Source organism: Pimephales promelas, chromosome 21 (genome assembly GCF_988280905.1).
Source record: "Pimephales promelas chromosome 21, fPimPro1.hap1.1, whole genome shotgun sequence".
Taxonomy (NCBI): Eukaryota; Metazoa; Chordata; class Actinopteri; order Cypriniformes; family Leuciscidae; genus Pimephales; species Pimephales promelas.
Genome location: NC_142789.1, coordinates 28,398,873 through 28,426,539, shown reverse-complemented (window position 1 = coordinate 28,426,539; position 27,667 = coordinate 28,398,873). Strand labels below are relative to the sequence as shown.

The 27,667-nt window shown below is 36.1% G+C and overlaps 2 protein-coding genes across 7 annotated transcripts in view; one reads left to right on the top strand and one right to left on the bottom strand.

Annotated features, from left to right (window-relative positions):
* tmem63bb (transmembrane protein 63Bb) overlaps positions 1-17,658 on the top strand; it is a 42,304-nt gene extending 24,646 nt beyond the window's left edge. For 2 of the 3 annotated variants that reach the window (XM_039673950.2, XM_039673947.2), the window contains 18 exons: positions 387-529; positions 2,503-2,554; positions 2,656-2,764; positions 3,000-3,070; positions 4,253-4,333; positions 4,759-4,882; positions 6,275-6,408; positions 7,052-7,189; positions 8,539-8,692; positions 10,054-10,160; positions 10,862-10,948; positions 11,272-11,337; positions 11,582-11,744; positions 12,330-12,435; positions 14,181-14,348; positions 14,641-14,756; positions 14,868-14,945; positions 16,437-17,658. In XM_039673950.2, coding sequence (XP_039529884.2) covers positions 387-529; positions 2,503-2,554; positions 2,656-2,764; positions 3,000-3,070; positions 4,253-4,333; positions 4,759-4,882; positions 6,275-6,408; positions 7,052-7,189; positions 8,539-8,692; positions 10,054-10,160; positions 10,862-10,948; positions 11,272-11,337; positions 11,582-11,744; positions 12,330-12,435; positions 14,181-14,348; positions 14,641-14,756; positions 14,868-14,945; positions 16,437-16,619 — 2,080 coding nt within the window. In that variant the 3' untranslated portion in view covers positions 16,620-17,658. The remainder of the gene's footprint in view (positions 1-386; positions 530-2,502; positions 2,555-2,655; positions 2,765-2,999; positions 3,071-4,252; positions 4,334-4,758; positions 4,883-6,274; positions 6,409-7,051; positions 7,190-8,538; positions 8,693-10,053; positions 10,161-10,861; positions 10,949-11,271; positions 11,338-11,581; positions 11,745-12,329; positions 12,436-14,180; positions 14,349-14,640; positions 14,757-14,867; positions 14,946-16,436) is intronic. The other variant, XM_039673949.2, reaches the window with a different exon arrangement.
* Positions 17,659-22,724: 5,066 nt separating this feature from the next.
* slc29a1b (solute carrier family 29 member 1b) overlaps positions 22,725-27,667 on the bottom strand; it is a 17,863-nt gene continuing 12,920 nt past the window's right edge. For all 4 annotated transcript variants that reach the window (XM_039673426.2, XM_039673427.2, XM_039673425.2 and 1 more), the window contains exons 6-13: positions 26,968-27,102; positions 26,183-26,280; positions 26,029-26,110; positions 25,888-25,955; positions 25,709-25,817; positions 24,828-24,913; positions 24,119-24,318; positions 22,725-23,085 (exon numbers count right to left, since the gene is read on the bottom strand). In XM_039673426.2, the coding sequence (XP_039529360.2) occupies positions 22,974-23,085; positions 24,119-24,318; positions 24,828-24,913; positions 25,709-25,817; positions 25,888-25,955; positions 26,029-26,110; positions 26,183-26,280; positions 26,968-27,102 (890 nt within the window). In that variant the 3' untranslated portion in view covers positions 22,725-22,973. The remainder of the gene's footprint in view (positions 23,086-24,118; positions 24,319-24,827; positions 24,914-25,708; positions 25,818-25,887; positions 25,956-26,028; positions 26,111-26,182; positions 26,281-26,967; positions 27,103-27,667) is intronic.

Below are 27,667 nucleotides of genomic sequence, written 5' to 3'. Positions count from 1 at the left end.
TTAATATTTAATATTTCTTAATTAAATGCACCCTAACCCTATAGTACGTACATTTCGTTAATTATTATGTATACGTGGTACTTAAATATAAAATGACACTAAAACACTGACACCTTAAAATAAAGTGTAACCATTTATTTATTTATTGTGAATATCCTGCAGTTTCCTCAGTTTGGGAAACCCTGCACCACAATATATATTCTATAAGCCATGCTATTTATCCCTTACGCTATAGTTACGCTCTACTTCAAACTCAATATCTCCATCTTGTACAATCTTTATATTCTGCAGTCCATTCTCTGTAATGGAGCACTCTCCGTACACCGTAGGTGTCCTCTATACATCACACAGTATGAGGGTCGGCTAACGCGAGTGTGTCTCCACAGGGACGAGGAGATCCGGGAGAAGTGTGGAGAAGACGCCGTCCACTATCTGTCGTTCCAGCGGCACATCATCGGCCTGCTGGTGGTGGTGGGCGTTCTGTCGGTGGGCATCGTTCTGCCCGTCAACTTCTCAGGCAACCTGCTGGGTGAGTCCCCTGTGAACTGCAGGGGTCGGGGCCGGTCCGTCATCATTTCACTTTTATAACCGTGGTTGGTGTGTAGTGTCGCTGTTTGAGCATAAACATCTGCAAAGTTACAACGCTCAAATCTCAAAGCAAAGGGAGATATTCGCTTTAACCCTTTATATGATGCATCTTTCATTCTTCAGATCAACTCATAGGGTTTGAATTCATGGGAGATTATATAGATTATTATATAGATAATCCCATATAGGTCATTCATGGGAGAAAACATCAGTTTGAAAGAGGAGAGCGATATCTTTGTCACAGCATTCTTTCAAGGTTGAAGTTACCGGAGTTATTGCTTGTGATGCACCACCATTTTTTTTTATTAGTTTATTTTTGTTTATCCGGTTACCATTTTTTTTTAGAATTTGAAAAATATTAAAGATATTGTTTGATAAATGAGGGGAAAAAAGTATTGCTTAAAGCCCTGGAATTTAATTTTCCAGTGTCTGTCCGATTATTGGCCAAAAAACGAGAGCGAGATCTACGACCTCCGTTCTCCTCCAGTTATATTTGTTAGCTCAGGACTCTCCATTATTAGCCGGACGCTGTGCTAACATTAGCGCTGGTCGTGTCCCGTGTCTCTGACCTCTGATAGATTATTATCTGAGAGGGTTAATCCACAGCGCTCCGCTTGAGTAATGAGATTGAACTTCTCTCTGCCCGCCGGGTAATTGGTCGCCTGTTTCAGAGACGGAGAGAGCAGCGAAAGGAAACGAGTCAGATCGATGATGGGCGCTTTGCACGAGTCCTTCAGGACGTGAACATTGTGAACCGAGGACCGTCAGAAACGCCTCGCTGCTTAGACGTCTGAGTGACATCGAAAGCGACCAATCACAGTTTAGGTTAAAACAAGGGCTCTGTTTAAAGCCGGTTCACTTTCTCGGCTTGAGTTTTAAATTGCTTCAACACGTGTGTGTGTGTTCAGGCCTGAGATAGAAGGAAGGATTGAAGTGTGAGCATAACCATAACCACCAGTTTAACACACTACTAACTAACTCAACCAGGCCCCGCCCCTTTATTCTGCATATTAATTATTATAATGAGGAATATTGTGACGTGTTCCTGGAAAAAACTCAAGACTACAATGGAGGCGTTTCAGGAGTTCAGGAATAAATAGAAGAACTCCTGCTGTAGGGACCTAATGCTTTATATATATATTTTACTTTATATACTTAATATACTTTTTTTTTTTCATAATTTATTATTTCATATTTTATTGACTTTTTTATGGCGTTTATCTATTTTATTTTTTATTTTACTAATTTATTATCTGCTTGTTTTTATTACCTTTTTTATGAATTTATCTATTTTATTTTTTATTTTACTAACTTATTATCTGCTTGTTTCATTGACTTTTTTTGCATTTAGCGTTTTATTTTTTATTTTACTAATTTATTATCTGCTTGTTTTGACTTATGCATTTATCATTTCATTTTTTATTTTACTAATTTATTATCTGCTTGTTTTTATTAACTTTATGCATTTTTCATTTTATTTTTTATTTTACTAATTTATTATCTGCTTGTTTTGACTTATGCATTTATCATTTTATTTTTTTATTTTACTAATTTATTATCTGCTTGTTTTTATTAACTTTATGCATTCATCATTTTATTTTTTATTCTACTAATTTATTATCTGCTTATTTTTATTAACTTTTTTATGCATTTACCATTTTATTTTTTATTTTACACATTTATTATCTGCTTCTTTTTATTAACTTTTTTTATGCATTTATCATTTTATTTTTTTTATTTTACTAATTTATTATCTGCTTGTTTTTATATAAAAAAAATTATGCATTTATCATTTTACTTGAAAGAGGCAGTAATGTGACCGCGTTCAGCACATTTCGACAGTGTTCCTAAATATGACCCTTTTTGTTACCTTTCAAAAGCACAAATTAACTTATTGTTGTTGTTTTTTCTCAGACAACAACGCATACAGCTTTGGACGTACAACAATCGCCAACTTGGATTCCAAGTGAGACATTTTATTCATTGCACACATTGAAAACCTCCCTGTATGCTTAAATTGAAGAATTCTGGGTAACGTGGGCTTGTGTTTCTCTCTGTGTGCTTCAGGAATAACCTCTTATGGCTGCACACATCTTTTGCCTTCATATATCTGCTCCTCACCGTCTACAGCATGAGGCGCCACACGTCCAAGATGCACTACAAAGAAGACGATCTGGTACGTGAACCCTTCAGTGCTGTTGTTAAATAACAGAAGAAGAAGCGTAGTGTGAAAACCAGCCGTCTCGAGGCGTGTGACGTCTGCAGCTGTAATGCTTATGAAATATTCATAAAGTCAGTCTATAGAGCTGACCTACATTTCTGAGCTTAACCTCAGTGTGCATTGCAACGTCCTCCAGCATCGGTGCACGTGTAAATATCCCAAATAACATCTGTTTTTTTCTCTTTCTCAGGTGAAACGCACTTTATTTATCAACGGCATTTCTAAATATGCAGAAGAAAGCCATATAAAGCAGCACTTTGAGTAAGACGTCTTCTTTATGCTTCATCTACACTTCGCATTTACATTTTAAATGGGTCACTGGAAAAGCTCAAAAATCATGTCTCATGTAAAATATTAAAATCACATGTGTGTAGTTTGTACGTCAGTGGGCGTCAGGGATGTGAAGGCTCTCCTCGTATGCCGCGAGACTGCAAGCATCTGCCGTAATTGTCTAAATGAGTGTTTTAAATTCGAGTCATGTGGCCGATCAGCCGAGGCTGTTCCTGCCAGAAACGAGTGTGATGAGGCGCTGGGGACGAACTATGAATAGACTCGAGTGTCTGATGTCGTTTTACCTGAGAGCTGCTGTTTCCCCCGTCTGTCATTACTGGAACTGGTTACTGAAACATAGAAATGATATTAAGATATTTAGTTATGAGTGAAATATGCCATTTCAGATGTTAAAAGACTGACTTGTATCCCAGTTTAAAGGATGCAGATGGGTCTGTAATATTTGTATTTTTACAATTTAAAGTAGCTGTTTTTCAGCTATTTTCAGCATCATTACTGGATCACATGATCCTTCAGAAATCACTCTAATATGAGGATTTCTGATAATTATCAATGTTGAAAACCGTTGTGCTGTTTCATATTATTGTGGAAAATACTGAATGACGCATTCGGGATTTCAGAAACGGACAGCATTTATTTGAAATTGAAAGCATTTGGATCATTATAAATGTCTTTACTGTCACTTTTAAGCAATTTAATGCGTCCTTAATTAAAAAAATAAAAACATCTGACTGTCCCCAAACTTTTCAGTGATAAGAAATTAAAATAGAGGCAAGGCAAGGCAAGGCAAGTTTATTTATATAGCACATTTTATACACAGTGGCAATTCAAAGTGCTTTACATGGAAGAAATTAAAATAATCAAAAGAAGTCAGAATAATTAAAACAGATTAGAATAAAAAAATCATAATAATGAAAATAAAATACAGAATATAGAATAAAATTGTATAGAATAAAATTGTATGTTTTGTTTTTTGTTTTTAGTGAAAACTAAGAAATAACTATATATTATTTGGAAATGCAAAGATATTTTGCATTTCCAAATGTTTTTGAAATTCATACGTTCATGACCTAATCAATGGTGTAGAGTTGTTATAGCTGATCGTCTGATGTCATTATCATTATGATGTTGATTTCTTCATTTGTGTCTCAGACAGGCGTACGAGAACTGTGTCGTACTGGAAGCGCGCGTTTGTTACAACGTGGCCAAACTGATGTCTCTCAACGCGGAGAGGTACAAATCCATGTCAGATTTGGCTTTGGTTATTAGTCACAAAAGCACTTGAAGAGTTCAGATGCAAAAGCCTCTAAATGCCATTTGAAATGTTGTTCTAGAATGACCATTTTTATCAAGCTTGTGTATTTAAGTTCAGTAATTTCACTTAAATGACAATTAATAGGTAATCTTCATTGCCATTTAAGTGAAATTACTGAACTTAAATATACAAGCTTGATAAAAAGGATAATTTTAGAAGAAAATTTCAAATGGCACTTAGAAGCTTTTGCATCTGAACTCTTCACTTTCTCTTTACCTTCAGGAATGATACGACCTCTGAGACTCTCTATTGATCTGTTAAACGGGCTGAAGTTTGATCTCTGAGGGGACGAGCATTGATCCGCTGAGCTAAACTTGTGTGTGTGTGTGTGTGTGTCCTGCAGGAAGAAGACCGAACGCAGTAAGAAGTTTTTCACGGATCTGATGGCTAAGGAACACGTGCCCACGATGATCAACCCGAAGCCCTGCGGTCACTTGTGCTGCTGTGCCATTACAGGCTGTGAGGAGGTATGCACACATTACCCACAATGCCTCTGTCTTGTCAATTTATAGTACAAAGTGCCGTTGTCAGAGGAAATACTCAACACTGGCCAATAAAAGCATTTTTATGTCTTTTCAAGCCCATTCCTGATGAATACATTTGCTACCCATAATTATTACTTATTTTTGTAATTATTAGGAGCCGAGCTCTAAAAGTGCATAATCAACCATTTTATTAGTTAGTGTTCTTCTTCTGCTTTTGAATTATGGGAAAAAGTTGTGAAATTTGGCGCAGTGAATTTTGAGTCTCTTTCTCGATCCCTCTAGCGCCACCAACTGGCCAAATTTTCATTCACGTTTATGCTAATAACTTTTGAACCATAAGGGCTACACACAAAATTATGATTCCTTGACCCAAGACTATTAAACTTTTCCCCCCAAAAAAACCTACTTCGAAATCATCCATGATTGTTTGTTAAATTTTCACCAACATTGGCTCACTTCATCTTCTGGCAAAAAGTAGAGCAATTAAAAGCTTGAATTGCACGCAAACGAATTTGGTTAAAAACACAGCCATTTGGATGCAAGGCTCTATCGCCGTAACACTTCAGTGCATTGAGACGAGTCTTGGTACATATCATCATAGGTATACATAATAAAGCTTTTTATTTATGTCTATCTATGCATATCATCACAGCGCCATCATATCATCTTCAGCACAGCGCCACCTACTGGTCAGGAGATATGAAAAATGGCCTATTTTGCTTAGAACTTCTGAATATTTTGTGGATTAAAATCCTAAAACTGGTCTTTTTTAAATTCAGTGCTGCATATAGAGTTAATAATACCCAGTTTTCCCATATCGGCCATTTTGGGCGTCAGCCATTTTGAATTTTGTCGTAAAAATGCTGTATAGACTAAACCGTTTTCGAATAATGCATCATTGAAATTAATATCTACTTTGGTATAATATAAATTAGGCGTCATTTCGTTTAAAAAAAAAAGACAAAATATAAAATAAAATAAAAATGTTACAATTTAGATTTTTTTTTAAGAAAGTTAAATGTAACAAAATAGTAATCAGAATTAGAATCCCATCAGACCATTTAGAATCAAGTGTTCCATAAAGTCTATGCATTTGAATGTATTCTGTTCATTTAAAAGTGATTTATATTCTAAATATATTTTTAATAGTGTTTTAATTAGGTGACGCTTCTAGTCCTGGTTCTCTTGGTTTGATTAACTCGCATTAGGCTCGTGGTGTCCTTGAATAAAGTGATTGTGTTGCGTCTGAGAACGGTTCAGAGGAAATGAAAGCTCTCCTGTGAGGTCGGGGTTTAGGAGGGTCGTGTCCGGTGGCGTGTGGCGGTTTGCGCTGGTTTGGTGATGCAGTCGTGCCGTAAATCTGTGGTTTTGCAGGAGGAGGCTGTGAGTTATTACACTAAACTGGAGGCCAAACTCAAAGAGGAATACAGGAAGGAGAAAGAGAAGGTCAACACCAAACCCCTGGGCATGGCGTTCGTCACCTTCCAGAACGAGACCATGACGGCAATGTGAGTGTGAGCTGTTGATAACAATAACACTAGTCACGTCAGCTGATGTTGCAATATGAATAAAAGAGTAAAATATATATAAAAAATACTAACTATATTAAATTGGAAACTATTTTACAATTCAAATGTAAATTAATTTGGAAAATAAAATATTTTGCACCAATATTGTTATTGGTTGTGCCAAAAGAGCTCCCATGAAGCACTGCGAATGATGTAATCAATCTCCTTAAAAATACTGTATATATGCACATATTATGCAATAAACTTAAAATATATTGTTTTTTACTATATATCAACAAATGTAAATGAGTAGTTTTATATTTCTCTATTGTTTTTAATGCATGGCATTGTATTTTTTCCTCGCTAAAGATGTTAATTCACTCTTCACATCGAAGTGTGTAGCGTTGTGATCCTTCTTGTAGCTAATTGGCTTAGCTCATGGCTTATAACTCTTATAACTCATTTCAAAGGGATTTATTTATTATTTTTTCTAGATTTTTTTAATTCAATAATTTTAGTTTAATTAATGAAAAACCTACCATCTCAAAATGCTCTCTAGGTGGTTTTGGATCTGTTGTCTCCTTGTTTGTGGATGTAGTGTGTGATTTCCTCTTGGTGTGTGTGTGTGTGTGTGTTTCTGCAGAATCCTGAAGGACTTTAACGCGTGTCAGTGTCAGGGTTGTAAGTGCCGTCAGGAGCTCCGTTCCTCTCAGTTCAGTGACAATCTTCATGTCTATAACTGGAGCGTCAGTTACGCTCCCGACCCACAAAACGTGCGCTGGTGAGGAACACACTCTCGATAACACACTGACTCTCTTTGTCTGTCTCCTTTATTTGTTGGATGGAAAATAACCTGTTAGATTAATGAAAATGTGGTGTCTCGTGTCCCACAATGCAATGCTTTGACTTGGCCTACCAATTCTTGAGCCTTTATTTAAATAATTAAGATGTTTTTACACAAAACTGAATTGCACAAATGCAAAATAACTCTACTTTTATGTTTCATAATGCATAATGGAGGCCCTATGATGCAGAGGGAATCACAGAATCCAGTCATAAAAATAGAATTGACTGAAAAATACAAAAATTCACAGAACGTATGAATAAATCAAAAGTACATGTAATCAAATCATGATATATACACAAACCCTTACTACAACCCGTCAAATTAAAAGTTTTGTTTAGCTTGAAGAAATTGTGACAGATATATATTACTGTTGTACAGTAGAATGTATTTCGATATTAATAATACACTTATTAAAACTTTTAAGGAATATCACAATTTTTCTTCAAGTGCAGGACTTTGGTTCTTACTAATTCTCAACAGATTAGAACATATTAAAAATGTATTAATGTTTTATGCCATCTGTTTTTGATAATACATTTTTAGTAAATCATAAATCCAGTAAAACTAATTTTTTTTTTATGTATTAAATTAATTTGAATTTTCTTGTTAAAATTGAAGTAAACTTAAATAAAAGTAAAAGTTTGATTTAGCTTTATGAAAAACCTTCTACTGTACAACAGTATTATATTTCTGCCACAATTTCTCTTAAGTAACAAAAGTTTTAATAAGTGTATTAATCATTAATAAGGAATATCACATTTTTTTTATTTTACTAATTTTTTTACTTTACTAATTTCCAACAGATTAGAACTGATTGCTTAAATTGCTAATGTTTTATGCCATCCTTGTGATTACCACCGTTTTTTATATTACATTTTTAGTAAATCATAAATTTAGAAAAAAATTAAAGACAGTACAGAATTCCCTATTACTGTAAATCTTCATGAATTAAATTGATTAGACATATTTTTTGTGTGTTAAAATTCAAGTAAACCATTATAACATAATCCATAAAAATGTACAGAATTAAGAATGGAATTGTTCAGGCCCTAATTCTGTTTGACACTCATTTAAGAGTACAGTAGGCCTTTTATACAGGAGTCGTACAGTAAGCAATGCGCTGATACTCTCTCTATCCGTCAGCCGTTTCTTTGCTGACTTCATTATGTTCAGGAATTACCCATGAGCAGTCGATACCTTATCAAGCTAAGAGATTTTACTCCTTCTGCTGAGTCCGTGTGTGTATTATTTTGCTGTTGAATTAAACTCTGTTTGGCTCACAGGGAGCATCTGTCTTTGGGAGGAGTCTCCTGGTGGCTTCGCTGCTTCATCATCAACTGCATCCTCTTCCTCCTCCTCTTCTTCCTCACCACCCCAGCCATCATCATCTCCACCATGGACAAGTTCAACGTCACCAAGCCTGTGGAGTATCTGAACGTAAGGCTGAATTTTCCAGTCAAAATATCAGACATCATTTAAAACATGCGCACACACACACACGCACACACACACACACACACACAAACACTACTTAAAACAGTGAAAAACATTGGTACAAAAAATCTACTTTATATTCTCTGAATATATTAATACAAATATTATTGCAAGTAACTAAATGTAAAATATTAATGGATTTATTTTATTAACATTTATTAAAATATGTAGTTAAAATGTGACATATTTAAAGCATTTTATGCATTAGCATTGTGACTAGCGTTCTCTCTACAATTATGATAATAATGTATAATTATAACAAGTTATCTAGCACAATGATGGCATTTAATGTGTTTATAAATTTCCTATTTGTTATTATCATTTATATTATTTATAATAATTATAAAAGTAATATTCATAATACATTGTGTAATATCATCTCCATAATAACATATTTAATGCAATTTAAAATATAATTTTATTAGCATCAATTATATTATTTGTAGTAATTATAAATAATAAATTGTGTACTTGCAATGTTACCTATCATCATAATAACAATGTAATTTTCATTTGAACATTAATCACATCATCAGTTGTTGTGGTAATCGTAAAATTCATAGTAATGTAATTGCAGTAAGTTATGTATATCGATGTTAAAGGCAAAAAATAAGTTATATTGATTACTAATAATAAAAGATGCACACACACACACATACATGCATATATATATATATATATGAAGAGTTCAGATGCAAAAGCCTCTAAATGCCATTTAAAAATGTTCCTCTTTAATGATGATTTTTATCAAGCTTGTATATTTGAGTTCAGTAATTTCACTTAAATAACAATTAATAGGTAATTATCATTGCCATTTAAGTGAAATCACTGAACTTAAATATACAAGTTTAATAAAAATGATCATTCTAGAAGAAAATTTCAAATGGTACTTAGAGGCTTTTGCATCTGAACTCTTCATAAATATGTGTGTGTGTGTGTGTGTGTGTGTGTGTGTGTGTGTGTATGTGTTGTATAATTTAATTAGTTATTTAAATTATTTTAATAATATTAAACCTCTCGCTTGTATGTTTTTTTTTTCTCCACTTAATTCATAAAATGCAACAAAATGTCAATGATCCTAAAATAGGCTTTATTTATGTTTGCTCAGATGTTTAGTTGGACCGTCACATGTCAGTCGTGAAATGCACTCAGATTCACTCCGTCATTCATTTATAATATTTGACGCATGTACTGAGATCCAGGAGTTCAGAAAGGGAAATGCCTTCTGGAATGGATGAAAAAATGCTGTTGAAAGCATAAACACATGATTGTGTGTGTGTGTGTGTGTGTGTGTGTGTGTGCAGAACCCAATCGTCACCCAGTTTTTCCCTACTCTGCTGCTGTGGGCCTTCTCCGCTCTGCTGCCCACCATCGTCTACTACTCCGGCTTCTTTGAAGCCCACTGGACCAGGTACAATCCCACAATCCCACAGTCTCTGTCATCCTCTATCCTCCTGCTCACAGCACTCACATCCAGAGGTGGACGGTAACCAAAAAAATAAATACCGTACCAAACAATACCATGAAAACACACACACTACCCAACCAGAACGGATCCGCAAAAAGCGTAACATGATCAAGGCTGCCAGTGTCCATGATGAACTACTGCATGCACACACACGATCTTGACATGGAAAAGCACAAACCTGCTCACTAATTATAGTTGGATTCTCCTGGCCTTTATTTGGGCAAATTCATAATTCACGGCTTCATGCATTCTCAATGACACAGAAAGCCTGTTCTGTGACAATTATAATTTTTTTTATTAGCTTCAGTTTTTGCACACACTGTTTTGTTTTTTAATTTGCCGCTATGATGCAGCGTTTGCACATAGTGTAGCGTCATTAAAAAATTATGATGTAGTTCTATGGCAAAAAAATAACAAGCGGACACAAGAAATTAGAGAAATGAGAAATTACTGCACATGCATACAAAAATATATATATTGCACCATTTGCACAGGCATACCCAGACGCTACGCCACTGGATCCCTCTCTGTCTACTTGTTCATGTTATTATCCTTCTGTTCTTGAAAGGCGTTAAATAAATAAAACGTATTATTATTATTATTAACATTATTATTATTTCCTCTTCTGCTCCTGGTTTGCTCAGGTCGGGGGAGAACAGGACCACCATGCATAAGTGTTACACGTTCCTCATCTTCATGGTTCTCCTGCTGCCGTCTCTGGGTCTCAGCAGGTACACACACACACACACACACACACACACACTCGATCAGAGACTTTCTTCTGTTTGTGATTTAACTAACAGTTTTTCTGTGGAAGTGGGTGGTTTATTAGAATCTTTATTTGCATAATTGAATATGTATTTATGTGTATGTCAGGAGACATACTGCCTCGAGCTCTCACCCGAACCGTTGTGTTTCAGACGTGCTGATGTGTTTCATCATTATTAAAATATTTAACATCAGATGGTGCTGTTCAAAGTAAAGGCTTGGTAAATCACAAAGCTCCAAGTATTAAACTGAATTAAATAGCAGTAAATGTTCTTCTGTGTCGTAGTTTGGATGTTTTCTTCCGATGGCTGTTCGACAAAAAATTCCTGGCTGATGCCACGGTCAGATTTGAGTAAGTCAACTATTTATTTTATTTATTTTTTACTTGATCTTATTTTAATATTTTTTTTAAATTAATTCTTAAACTTTCTTACCAGAATGAATATATATATATATAGTACTTTTAATTTATTTTTAAATGTAATTTATTTATTGTCTTTATTTTATTTGTCTATTTTATTTTATGCATTTTATTCTTTTATTTTTATTTTTATGCATTTTATTAATTCTTAAACTTTCTTCCTGGCTGATTTCAGGTGTGTCTTCCTTCCTGATAACGGAGCGTTTTTCGTGAACTACGTCATCGCGTCGGCGTTCATCGGAAACGCTATGGACCTGCTGCGGATTCCAGGTCTTCTGATGTACATGATCCGGCTGTGTTTGGCTCGCTCGGCCGCGGAGAGACGCAACGTCAAACGGGTACAAGCAGACGCACAGAGAACAGATCACATGACCTTTCACATGATCTCGATCCTTATCTTCACACACTTGTAGCGTTAGTGTTCAATCTGAGTCAGGAACACATCTGGGTCATGTTTTATCCCAATTATTAAGTGCATATAAATATATTATAGTTTCTGTGTGTCTAATGAGATTATATTATGCATGAAAAAAAGATAATTTTTAGGATAATTAAAAAAAAAAATAAGCATCAAAAAAGGCAGACCAACAAATACCATAAATGCTTTACAATTTGAATGTGTTTTTTATTATAATTGTGGCATTATGTAAAATTTGCTCAGTTATAGTAAAAATAAAATCTTTAAAATAAATAATTAAATTGATTTCCTTAAAATCATTATAAATATTATTAAAAAAATTAATAATAATTCTGCATTTCTTTCTGTTGATGTTGGGATAAAATGTGACTGAAATGGAACATGATTTTGACAGGTTTTGTGGGATTTTTACACCCACCAATGAGTTATTTTTACCTGCTGTTCACCTGGATGATATTCCAGTCTGTGCTGACTTTAGTTGTGTAACCTGTGTGTGTGTGTGCAGCATCAAGCCTATGAGTTTCAGTTCGGGGCCGCCTACGCCTGGATGATGTGCGTTTTCACCGTGGTTATGACGTACAGCATCACCTGTCCAATCATCGTTCCCTTCGGTGAGTGAGACCACGCCCACTCCCACATCAGCCCATTCACCAAACCAGAGATCGACAGCCAATCAGAGACCGAGAGAGAGAGAGTGCCAGATGAGCAACAAGGATGAAAGAGAACACAGGGAGAAATGTGTGAATGACACAACTGAAGAACACAAGTGAAAGAGTGTGTGTCAATAGTGCCCCCTGCTGGCAGAACGCCTACATGCAGTTTTTAAATAATGGAAAAAGCCCAATGCACCAGCCGAGACCACCTGCCTACGCACCGTGTGTGTGTGCCAGAATAAATATAGATCCTCCGCCTGCGTTTTTCACTCCAAAACACAGAAATGGAGGAATTGCTGCATTTGAACAATAATCGCTTTGTTTTTCTGTCACTGATCTTTTGGATGCACACATTATGTCTAGAAGTCTCTCAGAAACACACACACACACACACACACAGACGTCCTTCAGCTGGCGTTGCATGACTCATCGGGTCATTGGAGGTTCTGTTATGCGGAGGATAGTCTTATACGTCTCTCAGCCCACACTGCACACGCAGACGGAGATGCTCACCTCGTGACCGTCCGTCAAATGTGTCAAATGTGTCGTCTCAAGCGTCTCAGCCCGAGAAAGGCCTCAGGAGATTCAAATATTAGTTTTGTGGCTTTTAGTCCATATTCGTAGCTCATCTATAAGCTAATGTGCTCCTAAAAGTTGACGAAATATACTTTTAGTTGATGTATGCATTCAATATTTTAGGTCCATTTGTCATATTGTTTGCATACATTTGGGGAAAAATCGCATTGTGATTTTTCTTACAAAAATAAAAATTAAAAATGCGAATTATTATTATTAAAAAAAGATTTGCAGGGCTGCACAAAAATATCTGTGTGTGTGTGTGTGTGTGTATATATATATATGTATATATTAGGGCTATGCAAAAATTAATTGCGATTAATCGCATCCAAAATAAAAGTTTGTGTTTACATAATATATGTGTGTATGCTGTGTAGAATTATTTTGTATATATAAATACATATACATGGATATATATATTTAAGAATTATTTTCATGTAAATACTGTATATATGTAAATACATAATCTATATTATATATAAATATACAAATTTTATACGTGAATAACACATTTTCTTAAATATATACATGCATGTGTGTGTATTTATATATACAAAATAATTATACACAGCACACAAACATATATTATGTAAACACAAACTTTTATTTTGGATGCGATTAATCGCAATTAATCTTTGCACAGCCCTAATATATATATATACACATATACATATACATACATATACACATATACATATATCAAATTTATCAATATTATCTATATTAATTATTTGCATTATTATTACTGAATAAAATTAGAAATATCACTATTGTAAATGTATTATTGTAATTAAAGTATTTAATAATAATAATATAATGATAATAATAATTTTTATTTGGCAGTACTGTGAACCGAGCTGCTCTAAAACACTGAAAACATCCAAATGTAATTCGACTCATCTGTTGACATCATCAAGGCAGTCTGGGCGGGGCTAAATACTATCAACCAATTACATCACAACCCACTTTGAATGACCCAATCATTTCCACCCTGCATATTCCCTCAGAAATGTGTTTTATTGTGATGATGATTCTGCCAGAACAGCATGTAGTGATGTAGTGTGTGTGTGTGTGTGTGTGTGTGTGTGTGTGTGTGTGTGTGTGTGTGTGTGTGTGTGTGTGTGCAGGACTGATGTACATGCTCCTGAAGCACCTGGTGGACAGATACAACATGTACTACGCTTACCTTCCCTCCAAACTGGACAAGAAGATCCACTCCGGAGCCGTAAATCAGGTGGTGGCGGCTCCAATCCTGTGCCTCTTCTGGCTGCTGTTCTTCTCCACCGTGAGGACAGGTGTGTGTGTGTGTGTGTGTGTGTGCATTTAATCATTTAGCAGATGCTTTTATCATCATCAACTTTATTTCCAGACTCTTGGTCCATTCAGAACTTTAGATCACACAAGTCTGACTTTATATCTTGCATGAGATGTAAACTAACAATTGTGAGAAGAAAAAAGTGTCAATTACCTTTTTTATTTTCCATTCTGTGGCGGAAACCAGCTTCCATAGACGGACCACAGGTGAAGCATGAGTTTGTTTTACTGATGCGTTTACTGATTGTTTTACTGAACCCTCTCGTTTCTCAGGGTTTTCGACCCCGACTTCCATGTTTACCTTCGTGGTGCTCATCATCACCATCGTGGTGTGCCTGTCGCACGTCTGTTTCGGCCACTTTAAATACCTCAGCGCGCACAACTACAAGGTACGAGTTGCGGTCCTGCAGGTACGAGCTCTCGGGGTCAGGCCACGGGTAGCTCAGGTACGCTCACCTGTTCCCTGCAGAAACAGTCACATGACCCCGCTCTCATTTCAGATCGACACCAAGGACACCGACGTCGACGGAGTGGAGAACGGACGTCCTGCTAGATCCTCGCCTTCCAACAAATCTCAGGTACTTTTCCCTGAGGAACCTTTATACCAGTTTATCATATGTACATAAAAAATTACTTATTTGTTGGGTTTTCTTTTGTATTATTTTATTACGTTTTTGCCACGAAGATAATCTCTGACATGGCTTTAAAACGGTATACTTAAACAACATGTTTGTCACGGTTTATTCATCCATAAACAGTCGTTCTCTATGATTCTTAGACAACATCAAGATCTGCAAATTTAAACATTAAACCTTCTCTTTTGCAATTATCCATAACGCCTACTTAAAATAAACACTTATTGTTCTTTTTCTTATAATTATTATATAAAGCAATTTATATATCATTATTTGTATAGTACCACTGGAATGATTTTAATGTTAAAAATACATTTGTCTCTATTTTGAATAATATTAATGATAATTAAAAAAGGTATTATTATGGTAGTATTTGTTGTAGAAAATGAAATTGCTTATTTTAATAACAAAAAATTAGAATTTATTGTTGTAGATGATGATAATGATAAATAAATACTTGGTAATAATAATTATAATAGTTAAATGAGTTAATGACATTTTCATTTAAATTGTTTTTATAGAACAACTCATACAAAATGGTGGTATTTATTTTACAGAATTAAATTGCCGATTTCAATGATAAAACTTGCTGTCTGTAGTATTATTAATAATGATGATAATTATGACTATTATAAAAATGTATACCAACTATCAATAATAATATGTAAATTACATATTATTTAAATGTATACATTTTAATTTACATTGGTTTATGTAAGAACTAATATAATAAAAATAATTAGTCTTTATTATTATTATTATGATTATTGCATTACTGTAAAATATGAATGAAATTGTGATTATTGGTTATGTAAATGTCACAATGCAAATAATATTCCTAAATGCAGGCTTAACTTTCTTTATCCAAAGTATAATTTCACATTTAATTTTCTATATATATTTTTATTGTTTTTCATATATTTTTATAAAGTTGATTTTGGGGTGAGATATGCTCTTTGTGCATCAAACATTTATTTTAATATTATAAAATAATTTTTTTATATAATTAGGGCTGTGCAAAGATTAATTGCGATTAATCGCATCCAAAATAAAAGTTTGTGTTTACATAATATTTGTGTGTGTGCTGTGTATAATTATTTTGTACATATATAAATACACATGTATACATTTAAGAATTATTGGCACATAAATAATGTGTATATATATATATATATATATATATATAAATACATAATCTATATTATATATAAATATTTTATATATGAATAACATTTTTTTTTAAATATATACATGCATGTGTGTGTATTTATATATACAAAATAATTATACACACACATACTATGTAAACACATACTTTTATTTTGAATGATCGCAATTAATCTTTGCACATCCCTAAATATTTTTCAATAAATATTCTTAATGACAAACAAATTGATCTTTTTATGAGCAATGGCTGTTTTTCCTCCACCGCAGCAGATGTACATCGCCCAGGTCCTGCAAGACCCGAACTCTGACGAGACCGGCGCAGGCAGTGGAGAGGACGACGGGCAGGGGTCCTCGCAGGACGAGGAGATGATCAACGGTGGAAACAGCCTGAACGAGGCCGACTTCCAGTCCGGAGAGGACAGTCTCATCGCCAACGAAGTCCACCAGTAACGGGAGAGAGAGCGGCGGGAGGACGAGAGCAGAAGCCCCCGTCGAACGCTGAATTTACCGGATGTTTGTTGGCTCAAAACATCAGCACCTTAGAAACCCTCATCTGCCAAAACACTTGAACAGACTGTACATAAGCACACGCGCTCGCACACATCGATGCCAACACGCTTACAAACAGCTGCATGAGCGCTCGGGGTCCGAACCCAATCAGATCCAAGACTTCCTGGATTTCCCCTTTCGTAAAGGTCCATGAATATCTCCTCGTTTGGTTTGCTTACCCATAAGCCTCAGGAAAAGGAAAAGAAAGCTCTCCTCTTTCTGATCTCGGAAGCATCCCATGGTTCGCCTTATCGGCTGCTTGTTTTTGGCCCTAAACGATTGGATTTCATCTGGTTTTCCGAAGGAAACGTGCAATAGTGCGAGCGTGGAGGAATCGCGACCCCATCACTGCGTTCACTGTACAGTATTCTGCCAGAACACTACAGGACGGACTGAACTTCTCCTGATGTACAGTATTGCCAGAGATGCGCTGTGTGAGTGTGTGTTCATGTTGACATTGAATGACCCATATTCTTACGTTTTTTTTTTGGTATTTTAAATGCGAAATTTGCCTTTACAACCTTTAATGGATGTGTTTGTATGCCTGCACAGAAGTTCTCGATCAGCGACGGAGAATCAGTCGTCAGCGTCCCGTGATGTGATCGGGAAGCCAACGATGTTCGGTTAGAAAGCGCGTTCCTGTAGACTGGATAGCATTGTGAAACATGGCAAGCATTCCCTGTTTGGTGCCTGCTTTCGAGAGTAGAGCGACAATAGAAAGTCGTTTTTCTTTTTCTCGTTGTGTAGTTAAACCCTGTGAGGTCGATCTAATGAAAGTACTAATACTACGAGAATTGAGCGTCACATGAAGATACGAAGCAGTTAAATAATAATAATAATAATAACGCAAGACATGCAATAAACCCCAAGCTGAGAAAACACGTAATCACAGGTTAGAATATGGTGCAAAAGTTCATTAATTTCCATAATTCAACTTAAAAGGTGAAGCTAATATATTATATAGACTCATTACATGCAAAGTGAGATATTATTTGTTATTATTTGGATGATTATGGCTCACAGTTTATAAAGCAGTTAGCCATAATCATCACAATTATAGCAAATAATATCTCACTTTGCATGTAATGAGTCTATATAATATATTAGCTTCACCTTTTAAGTTGAATTATTGAAATAAATGAACTTTTGCACTATATTCTATTTTTTCCAGTTTTACTTGTAAAATCATGAATCATCCAGCTTAAATTTGGAGTTTGTTTGCAACCACTAAAGATATTTAAATCCGTCTGAAATCCCACGTTTCTATTGGCCGTTTACAGAAGCTAATCATGAAGTGGAGCGATTTTTCTTCCAGCAAACTGACCCTGAAGCCATTAAAGTGCAAGTCAACAACATGCACACAGTTTTTGAGTACATAACAGACTTTAGTAAGGGACGCCGAACCGAAACACACAAAAACATCATTCACGCGCGTGTATTGAGAGATTCATCCGCTGCCGTTTCATTAGTACTTGAGTGAAATGAATCATGACGTCTATTCTTTATTATTCCTCCAGTTTCTGATGTTCTCGCAGATCGATGTGCCGGATGCGGATCTGATGGTTTTTGTAGTTTGTTACTGTATTCTCTGGATGAAGACGCACGATTATCTGGATCAACTGGCACTAAAATGGCGAGCCTCAGGTGTTGTTTTATTTTCCGAAAGACAAAAAATGTTTACATCCGTGTCTCTGTCATCTGTCGTTTTTTTTAACTCGTTTTCCTGCGTTTCTCATCGATGAAGACACAAAGAGTAACCTATGAAAGCTACGCGCTGGAGATACTGACGTCAATTTGTGTCTGTCCGTGGATGATGAAGTGAACATGAGCTGAATTTGTATATCCAAATGAAGGCCATTTCTTCGTTTCCGAACTGTCCCGTTTTTTTCAGGGGTTCCTCACCTGCTTCTTATTGAGTTAATGACGTGAAGTTTCTTCAGCATTTGGCGGTGAAGTAAAGAGCGGTGCGGGTATTTTTGTAATATTGCTCTGTTTGGAGATGCAAATGTTCGGCCTGTTGAAGTATTTGATACTAGTAATGTATTAAAGCTAGCTGTCGCTCAATGGATTTTTAATATATCATGACTTTGTTTTATAAGCTAAACATTTACGTTCTGAAGTGCGGAGCTGTGCGTTATGCAAGAATGAATTCCAGGATGATGTTTGTACAAACCTTGATTCCCAGCACAGTTCTGATGCCGATGTACAGTGTGTTTGAGCCGGTCCTGCTCATCGCTGTAGAAGTAGACCAACTGCTCTAGAACCCGTGTGAGATTTCTTTGAAACTTTTCTGTCTAAAGGTTGTCCTTATGGTGAAGCATTTGTCATCTTCAGTTTCTTGATCAATAAAAGTTGGTATTCATTCTGTGCACTTGTGTGTGTGTGTGTGTCGGCCAGGAGGAGGCGCCACTCGCAAAAAACATAGCCATAATATCAAGATTGTGTCTTAAAAATCCAGCTTTTAATGTTGTTTATGTGTGTGTGTGTGTGTGTGTGTGTGTGTGGTGTTTTTAATCAACCCGGTCTCATCCCAAGACGTCATATAACTGACGTTTTGGGACGTCTTTTGACCATACGTCAATATTCGCCTTTTTAGGGCCCCCTTAAACGTCGGTAGATGAGGTTATGGGATCCTAACTCTACCCCAGACCTAAACCTAACCCGTCACCTAACTGACGTTAAAGGTAAAGCGTCAGTTGTATGACGGCCCGGGATCGCCACCTACCGACGTTTAAGGGGGCCCTAAAAAGGCGGATATTGACGTATGGTCAAAAGACGTCCCAAGACGTCAGTTATATGACTTTTTGGGATGAGACTGTGTTATTTTAATACACTTAAATCATGTGTAAGTTCATAAGTGGACAGCATTGCTGAGTATTTCCTCCTTAAAACTGCAGACAGTCTCAAAAACATGGTTTCTGACGTCACAAACCACCTTGTAACCTCTCTGAGCTGAGTGAGTGGAGGTGGGGTTCATTTGCATATTCATAGAACCGCGCATACTAAATGAGAGTGTCAAGTTACATTCAAGCTATTTTAAGGCTTGAAAATATATATTTGAAATTTGTCATTTCGGTGATTAAAGATGAGTTTTAAGAGGTGAGTATCGACTACAGGGGGCTTTACGAACTAGTGTGAACAGTATTGCATTAAAAAACGTGACTAACTTAGCAGTTTATGCAACTGACCCCTTTTTTGATTATTTGAAATCATATTTACCTATTTGTATAGTTTAGTTATATTAGTATTTTGCGATTGCAGGTGATACGGGTGAACGGTGTAAAACATTAACTCGTATAAATCACCATTCTTCCCCAATTAGTTAATCACTGTATTTTAAGACATGTGAGTTGTCTGAAATATTATGTTTAAATATGTGGTAACACTTTAGGGTCCAATTCTCACTAAAAAACTAATTGTTTATTAGCATGCATATTACAGCACATATAAAGCACATTTTAATTGCTTATTCTGCATATTCATATTCTATATCCTATGACGCCACGTCACTGCGTTGCCATGGCGCGAAATGCAAATGGCGGCCGGAAGTGATTTGCTCTATTTAGAAAGAGCTGTAACACACTCAAATGCCTGTGTTTTGCGTCGTTTATCGTTACTTAAAACGATCAAACCACGAGGAGATTTATCGAGTACCTAAAGTTGTTGTTCATAGTGTTGTTCAATGTTATAAAATGATCGAAAAACGGCTTGCAAACCTACGTCTGAGGTCGGGAGGAGCCGAATGGGGAAAATGCCCGTGTGTGCAGTGATCACTAAGTCAAAGGTGAGTTAAAACAACAATTCAAGTGGCTATGTTTGTGTAACATTAATGTGTAATGTTTCCGAACTTTGTAAAGTCAAAGTATGTCTGCAAGACGAGGTAGTTCATAGTTGCTGATATCTACCGCCTCGATGGCTGAAAAATCTTTCAATTCAGTTGAAAAATCGCTCCTCTTCATAACTTAAGGATCACGTCCAACATATGTTTGATTTTATTGTTTATATCTTTCTCTTGTAATATATAGCGTGTAAAGTAGTACAGTACGGACTTTCCTCCATCTCCTCCATTGCGTTCTTCTTCACTCCCTGCCCTCCATCTGAATTTTGCGCGTCATCATAATCACGTGACTGTCACTAACAACTAATAATAATAATCTGAAAAGAGGAGTTTGAGGTGAGAACCCTAGACTAACGTGTGACTGAATATGCAAATAAGGTATCTAATTAAATATGCACTAATTTGCATGCATTTCTACAGAAATCTCAACATTCTTGTTTTACAGATTGCCTTCAGCTTTCTCACAGATGTACAGCGTTAGAGCAGTTGTTGCATTCGTAACATGGATGTGTGTTGTGCAGTTTCGCTGTAACTTCCCCTGCGTCTGTCATGTTTTTCCACACACACACCACATGCATGCAAGGTTTCGTCTTGAGCTAAACGGTTTCAACCTCAGACGACACGTGTCTCTTCACCAAACGGCCGATTTACACACTGACTCTTAACAATCAGGCTGTGTTTGTCTCTCAGAAACTTTTATATTAAAAATGGCCATTCTGTGTTTGATCACTCAACTTTAGTGACATTTTTTTTCTGTAATTTAAAGGGTTTGTTGCAACCAGGACAAACACAAGAACACAGATCAATGTAGAAGCAAATACGTTTTTATTATTAATAATAATAAAGCATATAATATTTGGCACTTTGGTGTCTCTTCTTACAAAGAATAATGTAGTGTTGAGGGAAAATGTATTTAATATATCGGTAGTACGAGGTAGAGTTGGTTTGATCATATACCCTTAAAACTTTAAAACTTCACATCGATGTTTTTATACAAGTTAAATACCATAATATCATAATGCATTTCAACTTCATCTGATTATTAAAAATGGCTACGATACAATATGTGCCTTATATATACTTCTATAAAGAAAAAAATAAAGGTATTTGAATAATATAAAAATGACACGGTTTTATCTTAAATGTTTAAGGAAGATGTGAAAAAAACCTTGCAATTAACATGAAAAAATACTATTCATTTAAAAACAATGTGTTAAAACAATGATATTCTTAAACTAATACTAATATATACTGCCGTTCAAAAGTTTAATGCTCAGAGTTTCTCCTGCGCATCAAAGCTGCATTAATTTGACCAAAAAATACAGTAAAAACAGTAAAATATTAGTACAATTTAAAATAGCAGTACACTAGAATATATTATTAATAGTTATTTATTCCAGTTATGCATTTAGTTTTTCAGGATTCTCGGATGAATAGAAAGTTCAAAAGAACTGCATTTATTTAAAAATAGAGTCTTTGTAACGTTATAAAAATGGATTTACTGTAACTTTTGATCAATTTAACGTGTTCTTACTGAATAAAAGCATTCGTTCATCCCCACACCAAAAAATAAACCTTTGAACGGTAGCGTCAGCTTTAAAGGAGTAGTTCACTTTTGCTTACCCCCATAATTTACTCACCCCCATGTCATCCAAGATGTCCATGTCTTTCTTTCTTCAGTTGAAAAGAAATGAAGGTTTTTGATGAAAACATTCTAGGATTTTCTCCATATAATGGACTTCAATGGGGTCCAAATGGTTCAAGGTCCAAAAGAGAGTTTCAGTGCAGCTTCAAAGGGCTTTAAACGACACCAGACGATGAATAAGGTAGCAAGTAAATGAACAAATCTTTTTTTAGAGTCATTTCGTTTGTTGAATGAACCAAATGACTCGAAAAAGAGTTCAAACAGGTGAGTCACGAACTCGCATCACAGAACAGAGCGAGGCGAGCATTTGCACTTATAAAACTTAGACTTTGTTATTTATTTTTGAAATGACCGCTCGTTTCGCTTGATAAGACCCTTATTCATCGTCTGGTGTCGTTTAAAGCCCTTTGAAGCTGCACTGAAACTCTCTTTTGGACCTTGAACAGTTTGGACCCCATTGAAGTCCATTATATGGAGAAAATCCTGGAATGTTTTCATCAAAAACCTTCATTTCTTTTCGACTGAAGAAAGAAAGACATGGACATCTTGGATGACATGGGGGCGAGTAAATTATCAGCAAAAGTGTTTTTAAAAGTGAACTACTCCTTTAAGTCCCCTATATAATGGGCAGTGAGAGTTTGAGACTCATCCGGTGGGATCTGTTCTGTTCCGCTGAAGATCCGGACTGGTTTAGTTTGATCCCGTACGGAGCTGCTCGGGACAGTCCCATGTGAAGCACCTGTAACGCTGGGTCTCCTCTGTGTGTGTGTGTTCAGACGAGCGCGCGGAACAGGAACGACACAGACGCTCCGAGAGCGAGACCGAGAGACAGGAAGAAGGCCATGATCGCTCCGGCTGTCTCCGCCTCGCTCGGGTCCACTTTCCTGAGACAAACACAAGAGATGCGCTCAGGTGGGATTATTATTTTTTAATGTAACATTGCTGTTTTTATTCTAAATGATTTATCGGTGCACGTCAATAATGTTGAATCAGAATAAGTTCCTTCTCTGATGATGTGGGCGGAGCAACCTGTCACTCACATGAGGTCAGCCAATAGGAAACCACAACCATCCAATCAAATCAAGCCCCGCCCACATGTGTTCTTGTTTCTCTCGGATATACGACACAATAGTGAAGAAGAGATGTTTGCAACTGTTTCATGCTGACTTTACATGTAAACGATGAGTGAATCAAACACAGTGGTTCTCAAGCGAGGCGATTTAAAATTATAAATGACTTGAATTTTAGTTGTCTTATTTTAATTCAACCCCATAGAAAATCTGGATTTTAAAAGTGTGATTTCTAGAAGTTACGGAAATATATACAATCTTAAAACGCCATGGACATTTTCTTAACGAATATACATTTGTCTACAGTAAAAAATGTAAATCCTTATACAGTAAATCACAAATAACTGTAAAAGTCATTGGTTAAAAGGTACATTCTGGTCTTAAAACTACTAGACTTCTCAAATCTCGTTGTTTATTTCAATATTTCAATTCATGGATAAGTTCGAGAACCACTGGTTTAATTATAACTTAATTACACTTTACAATAAAGTCCCATTGGTTAATGCATTAACCAACAATAAGCAATAGATTTGTTACAGTATTAACTCATGTGTTAATAAAAATAAACCTAAGCTCCCTTATATATTATTAGTAGATTGCTTCTATTACTGAATTAATAAAATGTTGAAATGAAGATTTTTAGTTGGACTTTATTTTAAAGTGTCCGTATACATTTAAGTGCAGAGTAATAATAATGAACTACATGTTGCATGTAATTAAGCACTTATGACCATAGTAATGTATATCAAGGACACTGTAAAATAAAGTGCTACTAATGTCAGCAAATGAAGCGTTCATGACGTGTTCTGGCAGGTGGACGTGTCCTCATACACGAGGATTGACTCACTTGGGTCCGAAGCACATGCACAGACTGGCCAGATATCCATTGGAAAAGGCAAAGAGGATCATGAAGGCGATGAACCAGCCGTCGTGTGTGAAGTAGACGGGCAGATTGACACGAGGCTGGACGTTACACAGCATGAAGAGCGGGACGAATATCACACGCGCCAATATCAGACCCGGCAGCAGCTTACTGTCTTTTCCAGGCTGAGCGAGAGACACCGAGAGACAGAGAGAGAGAGAGAGAGAGAGAGAGAGAGTGAGTGCATTCAATGTCATTGCACAACCTAATATCCAATCATCTGTATTTATTAATGTACGTACCCTAAATCCTCCCACCTTTTGTGAACATTGTGTGATTTAAAGGAGTAGTTCACTTTTAAAAAACACTTTTGCTGGTAATTTCCTCACCCCCATGTCATCCAAGATGTCCATGTCTTTCTTTCTTCAGTCGAAAAGTCCATTATATAAAGAAAAATCCTGGCACGTTTTCATCAAAAACCTTCATTTCTTTTCGACTGAAGAAAGAAAGACATGGACATCTTGGATGACATGGGGGCGAGTAAATTATCAGCAAATTTTTTTTTCTCCTTTTTCCAATGCTTTAGTCACAGTTTAAAATGATATTAATTAGAAAATATCAAAACAGGAGTCTTTTAAACTGAAGAAAGGGATGCGTGAACACACTTTGCATCTGATGCATGAACGTTTCTCACCCACATACACACTGCGGTCAGACTGCGGCCGGCCCAGTCGAACACATTGAAGAACAGGAAACAGGACACTGAGATGAAGTACTTCTCTAAGAGAGGGAATTCAGGTGTTTAAATGATGGTGAAGTGTAGTAATATTCTCCTGAACAGTCATTTAGAGCTATATGTCTGGTTTCTAATATTTCTAAGATTTCATTATTTTCCGCCATAATTCACCGCACAAACACACTATGGTGGTTATTTGCATTTGTTTGTCTAGTCATTATCAGACACATGATCTACGGAAGCCCATTCCTGCCACACCAGAACAACAAATCATGCTTTGGTGAATCCTAAATATGAGATCAAATGTCAAAATTATGATTTACTATGTCATAATTTCAGCTTTTTCATCTCATAAAGATGTCATAATTTTTACTTTTTTTTTACTTAGTATGTCACAATTATAACAGTATATTCGAATCATCTATATTTGAGTGTAAATTTTTACTTTTTTTCCCCTCATGATTCATAATTGGCTTTGGCAATGAAATGTGATATGAGTAAATCGACTTGATATGTTCTCATGATGACTTAGTATGTCATAATTTTGTCTTGTCAAATTCACCTTTTTAATCTCATGACAGTATGTCATAATTGTATGTGATGATCAACTTTTTTTTAATCTTATTCCGATTTATCTTATAGTTTTAGTGTCATAATTTTGACTTTTTATCTCATAATTATGTCATAATTTCACCTTTTTAGATGATTTTTAAAAATAAATAATGATTATGTATCGATTTAGTATGCCATAATTGGCTTTCTATCGTAATTATGATGACATTTTGTCATGTGGTGTTCAGTAATGATCATCGCTGACCTCGAGTAAATCACACACTCACCCCACACTCCTCCTCCAGCGATGCTCGATCTCACATCCACAGTGATCGCAGGAAACGTGCCGATAGTGACCGTGAAGGCGAAACACACCGAGACGGCCATGAGCCAGATCTGAAGAGAAATATTAATGCGTATGAATATGCTGCGGTGTTTTAAGTGTTTTAAGCGTCTGTGCGTTTACCTTCTTAAAGATGCTTAACATGGAAGGTGTGTGTTTGTCGTCGTCTCCAGCGCTTTGCTGCCGCTGATCTACAAGTACAATTCAGATCAATGTTTGACTTCATAATATTCAGACACGTTCTGCTCTGATCAGTTGACGCACCGTTCTTCAGCAGATCCATCTTGTTCTCTTCATCCTCGGCTGGTTTGTTCTGCTGACTCTTCTGATAATACTGGAAGAACGCCTACAGGAGAGATGTCGTGAACGTTTGCTGCTTTAAATCGACGCACAGACGTTTCCAGACGCTCAGATTTACCAGTTTAGGAAGGGCCACGTATGATGCGACGGCCAGAGCGATGACGGCACACGCTGTGATGAAGTATCCGAACGCACTGTCCTGTATAGAAGAACCACCTGAGAGACACAACCAGCTTTACATGCACGTCTAACATCAGGAAACTTCAACCTTGAATGCATCTCTAGTAATGGCTTTATTTTTGAAATTAATTTTTGATATGTTTTATCTTACCTGAAGGTCAGTGTTTCCGCAGTATTTTCAATTTTGATATTTTTAGGTCAAACCGTTCTTGTCTGTCAGTCATATAATGGAGGTCTATGGTCACCACCTCAAAGAGCATGCACAGAGAAGTCCAGATTAAACATGATTTAATGACTCGTAAATGTAAGTACACTGTGTGAGAAAACGAACAGTATTTATATCGTTTTTACCTCTTGTAACAACAGCCACAACGCGCCCGCGTCCTCAGATCACTTGGACGTGGCTTTGGTTACAAGAGGTGAAAACGATATAAATACTGTTCGTTTTCTCACACAGTGTCTTAGGCCATCAATGTGTACTTACGAGTCATTAAATCATGTTTAATTTGGACTTCTCTGTGCATGCTCTTTGAGGTGGTGACCATAGACCTCCATTATATGACTGACCTAAAAATATCAAAATTGAAAATACTGTGGAAACAAAGGGTTGAGGTAAGATAAAACATACCAAAAATTAATTTCAAAGTGAACTATCTGTTATTTGAGTGTCTTGCACTGTAGATGCTTTAGTTTTACAGACTGAAACGATGTTTTGCGACTCACTGGCGATGGCACAGATCATGGAGAACGCAGCGAAGGTTCCTGCGAGTCCCTGTCCGCTCATGATGGGTGTTGTGTATGAAGCCGGGAGGAGGCCGGCCATCCCGAAGAGACTTCCCTGCAGGACGGCTCCGAACGCTGGGAACAGTTCAGTTCAGTTCACATTTATATGTATCGCGCTTTCACAACACGCATCGTTTCAAAGCAGCTTTACAGAAAATGCACATTACAATTGATCTGTTATCAGAGAAAACTGTCTAAGTTATGTGTTTCAGAAATGTACAAAATCACAGTTAGAGAAAAATGTATTAATTTAAACAATTTGTTAATGAAAGGCAGAAACAATCATGAGCTCATCGAGCTCAACAACATGATCATTCACAACTCATCCTGCTAACAAACATATATTCTTAGAGCGTTTTGATAATGTTCTCATTAATGTTCTATGAACATTTCGAAACTACGGAGGCGTATTGCATTCACTTGAAGAAAAAAAATCTACTCTGTTTTTCTGAATTAACGAGTTAATTTTTCATGAGAAAAAAAAATTGCTCTGTTTTTCTGAATTAATGAGTTAATCTTTCGTGAGAAAAAAAGTTTTTGCTCTGTTTTTCTGAATTAACAAGTTAATTCAGAAAAACAGAGCAAAAAAAAACATTCCATGAAAAATTAACTTGTTAGAAAAACAGAGCAAAAAAAATCC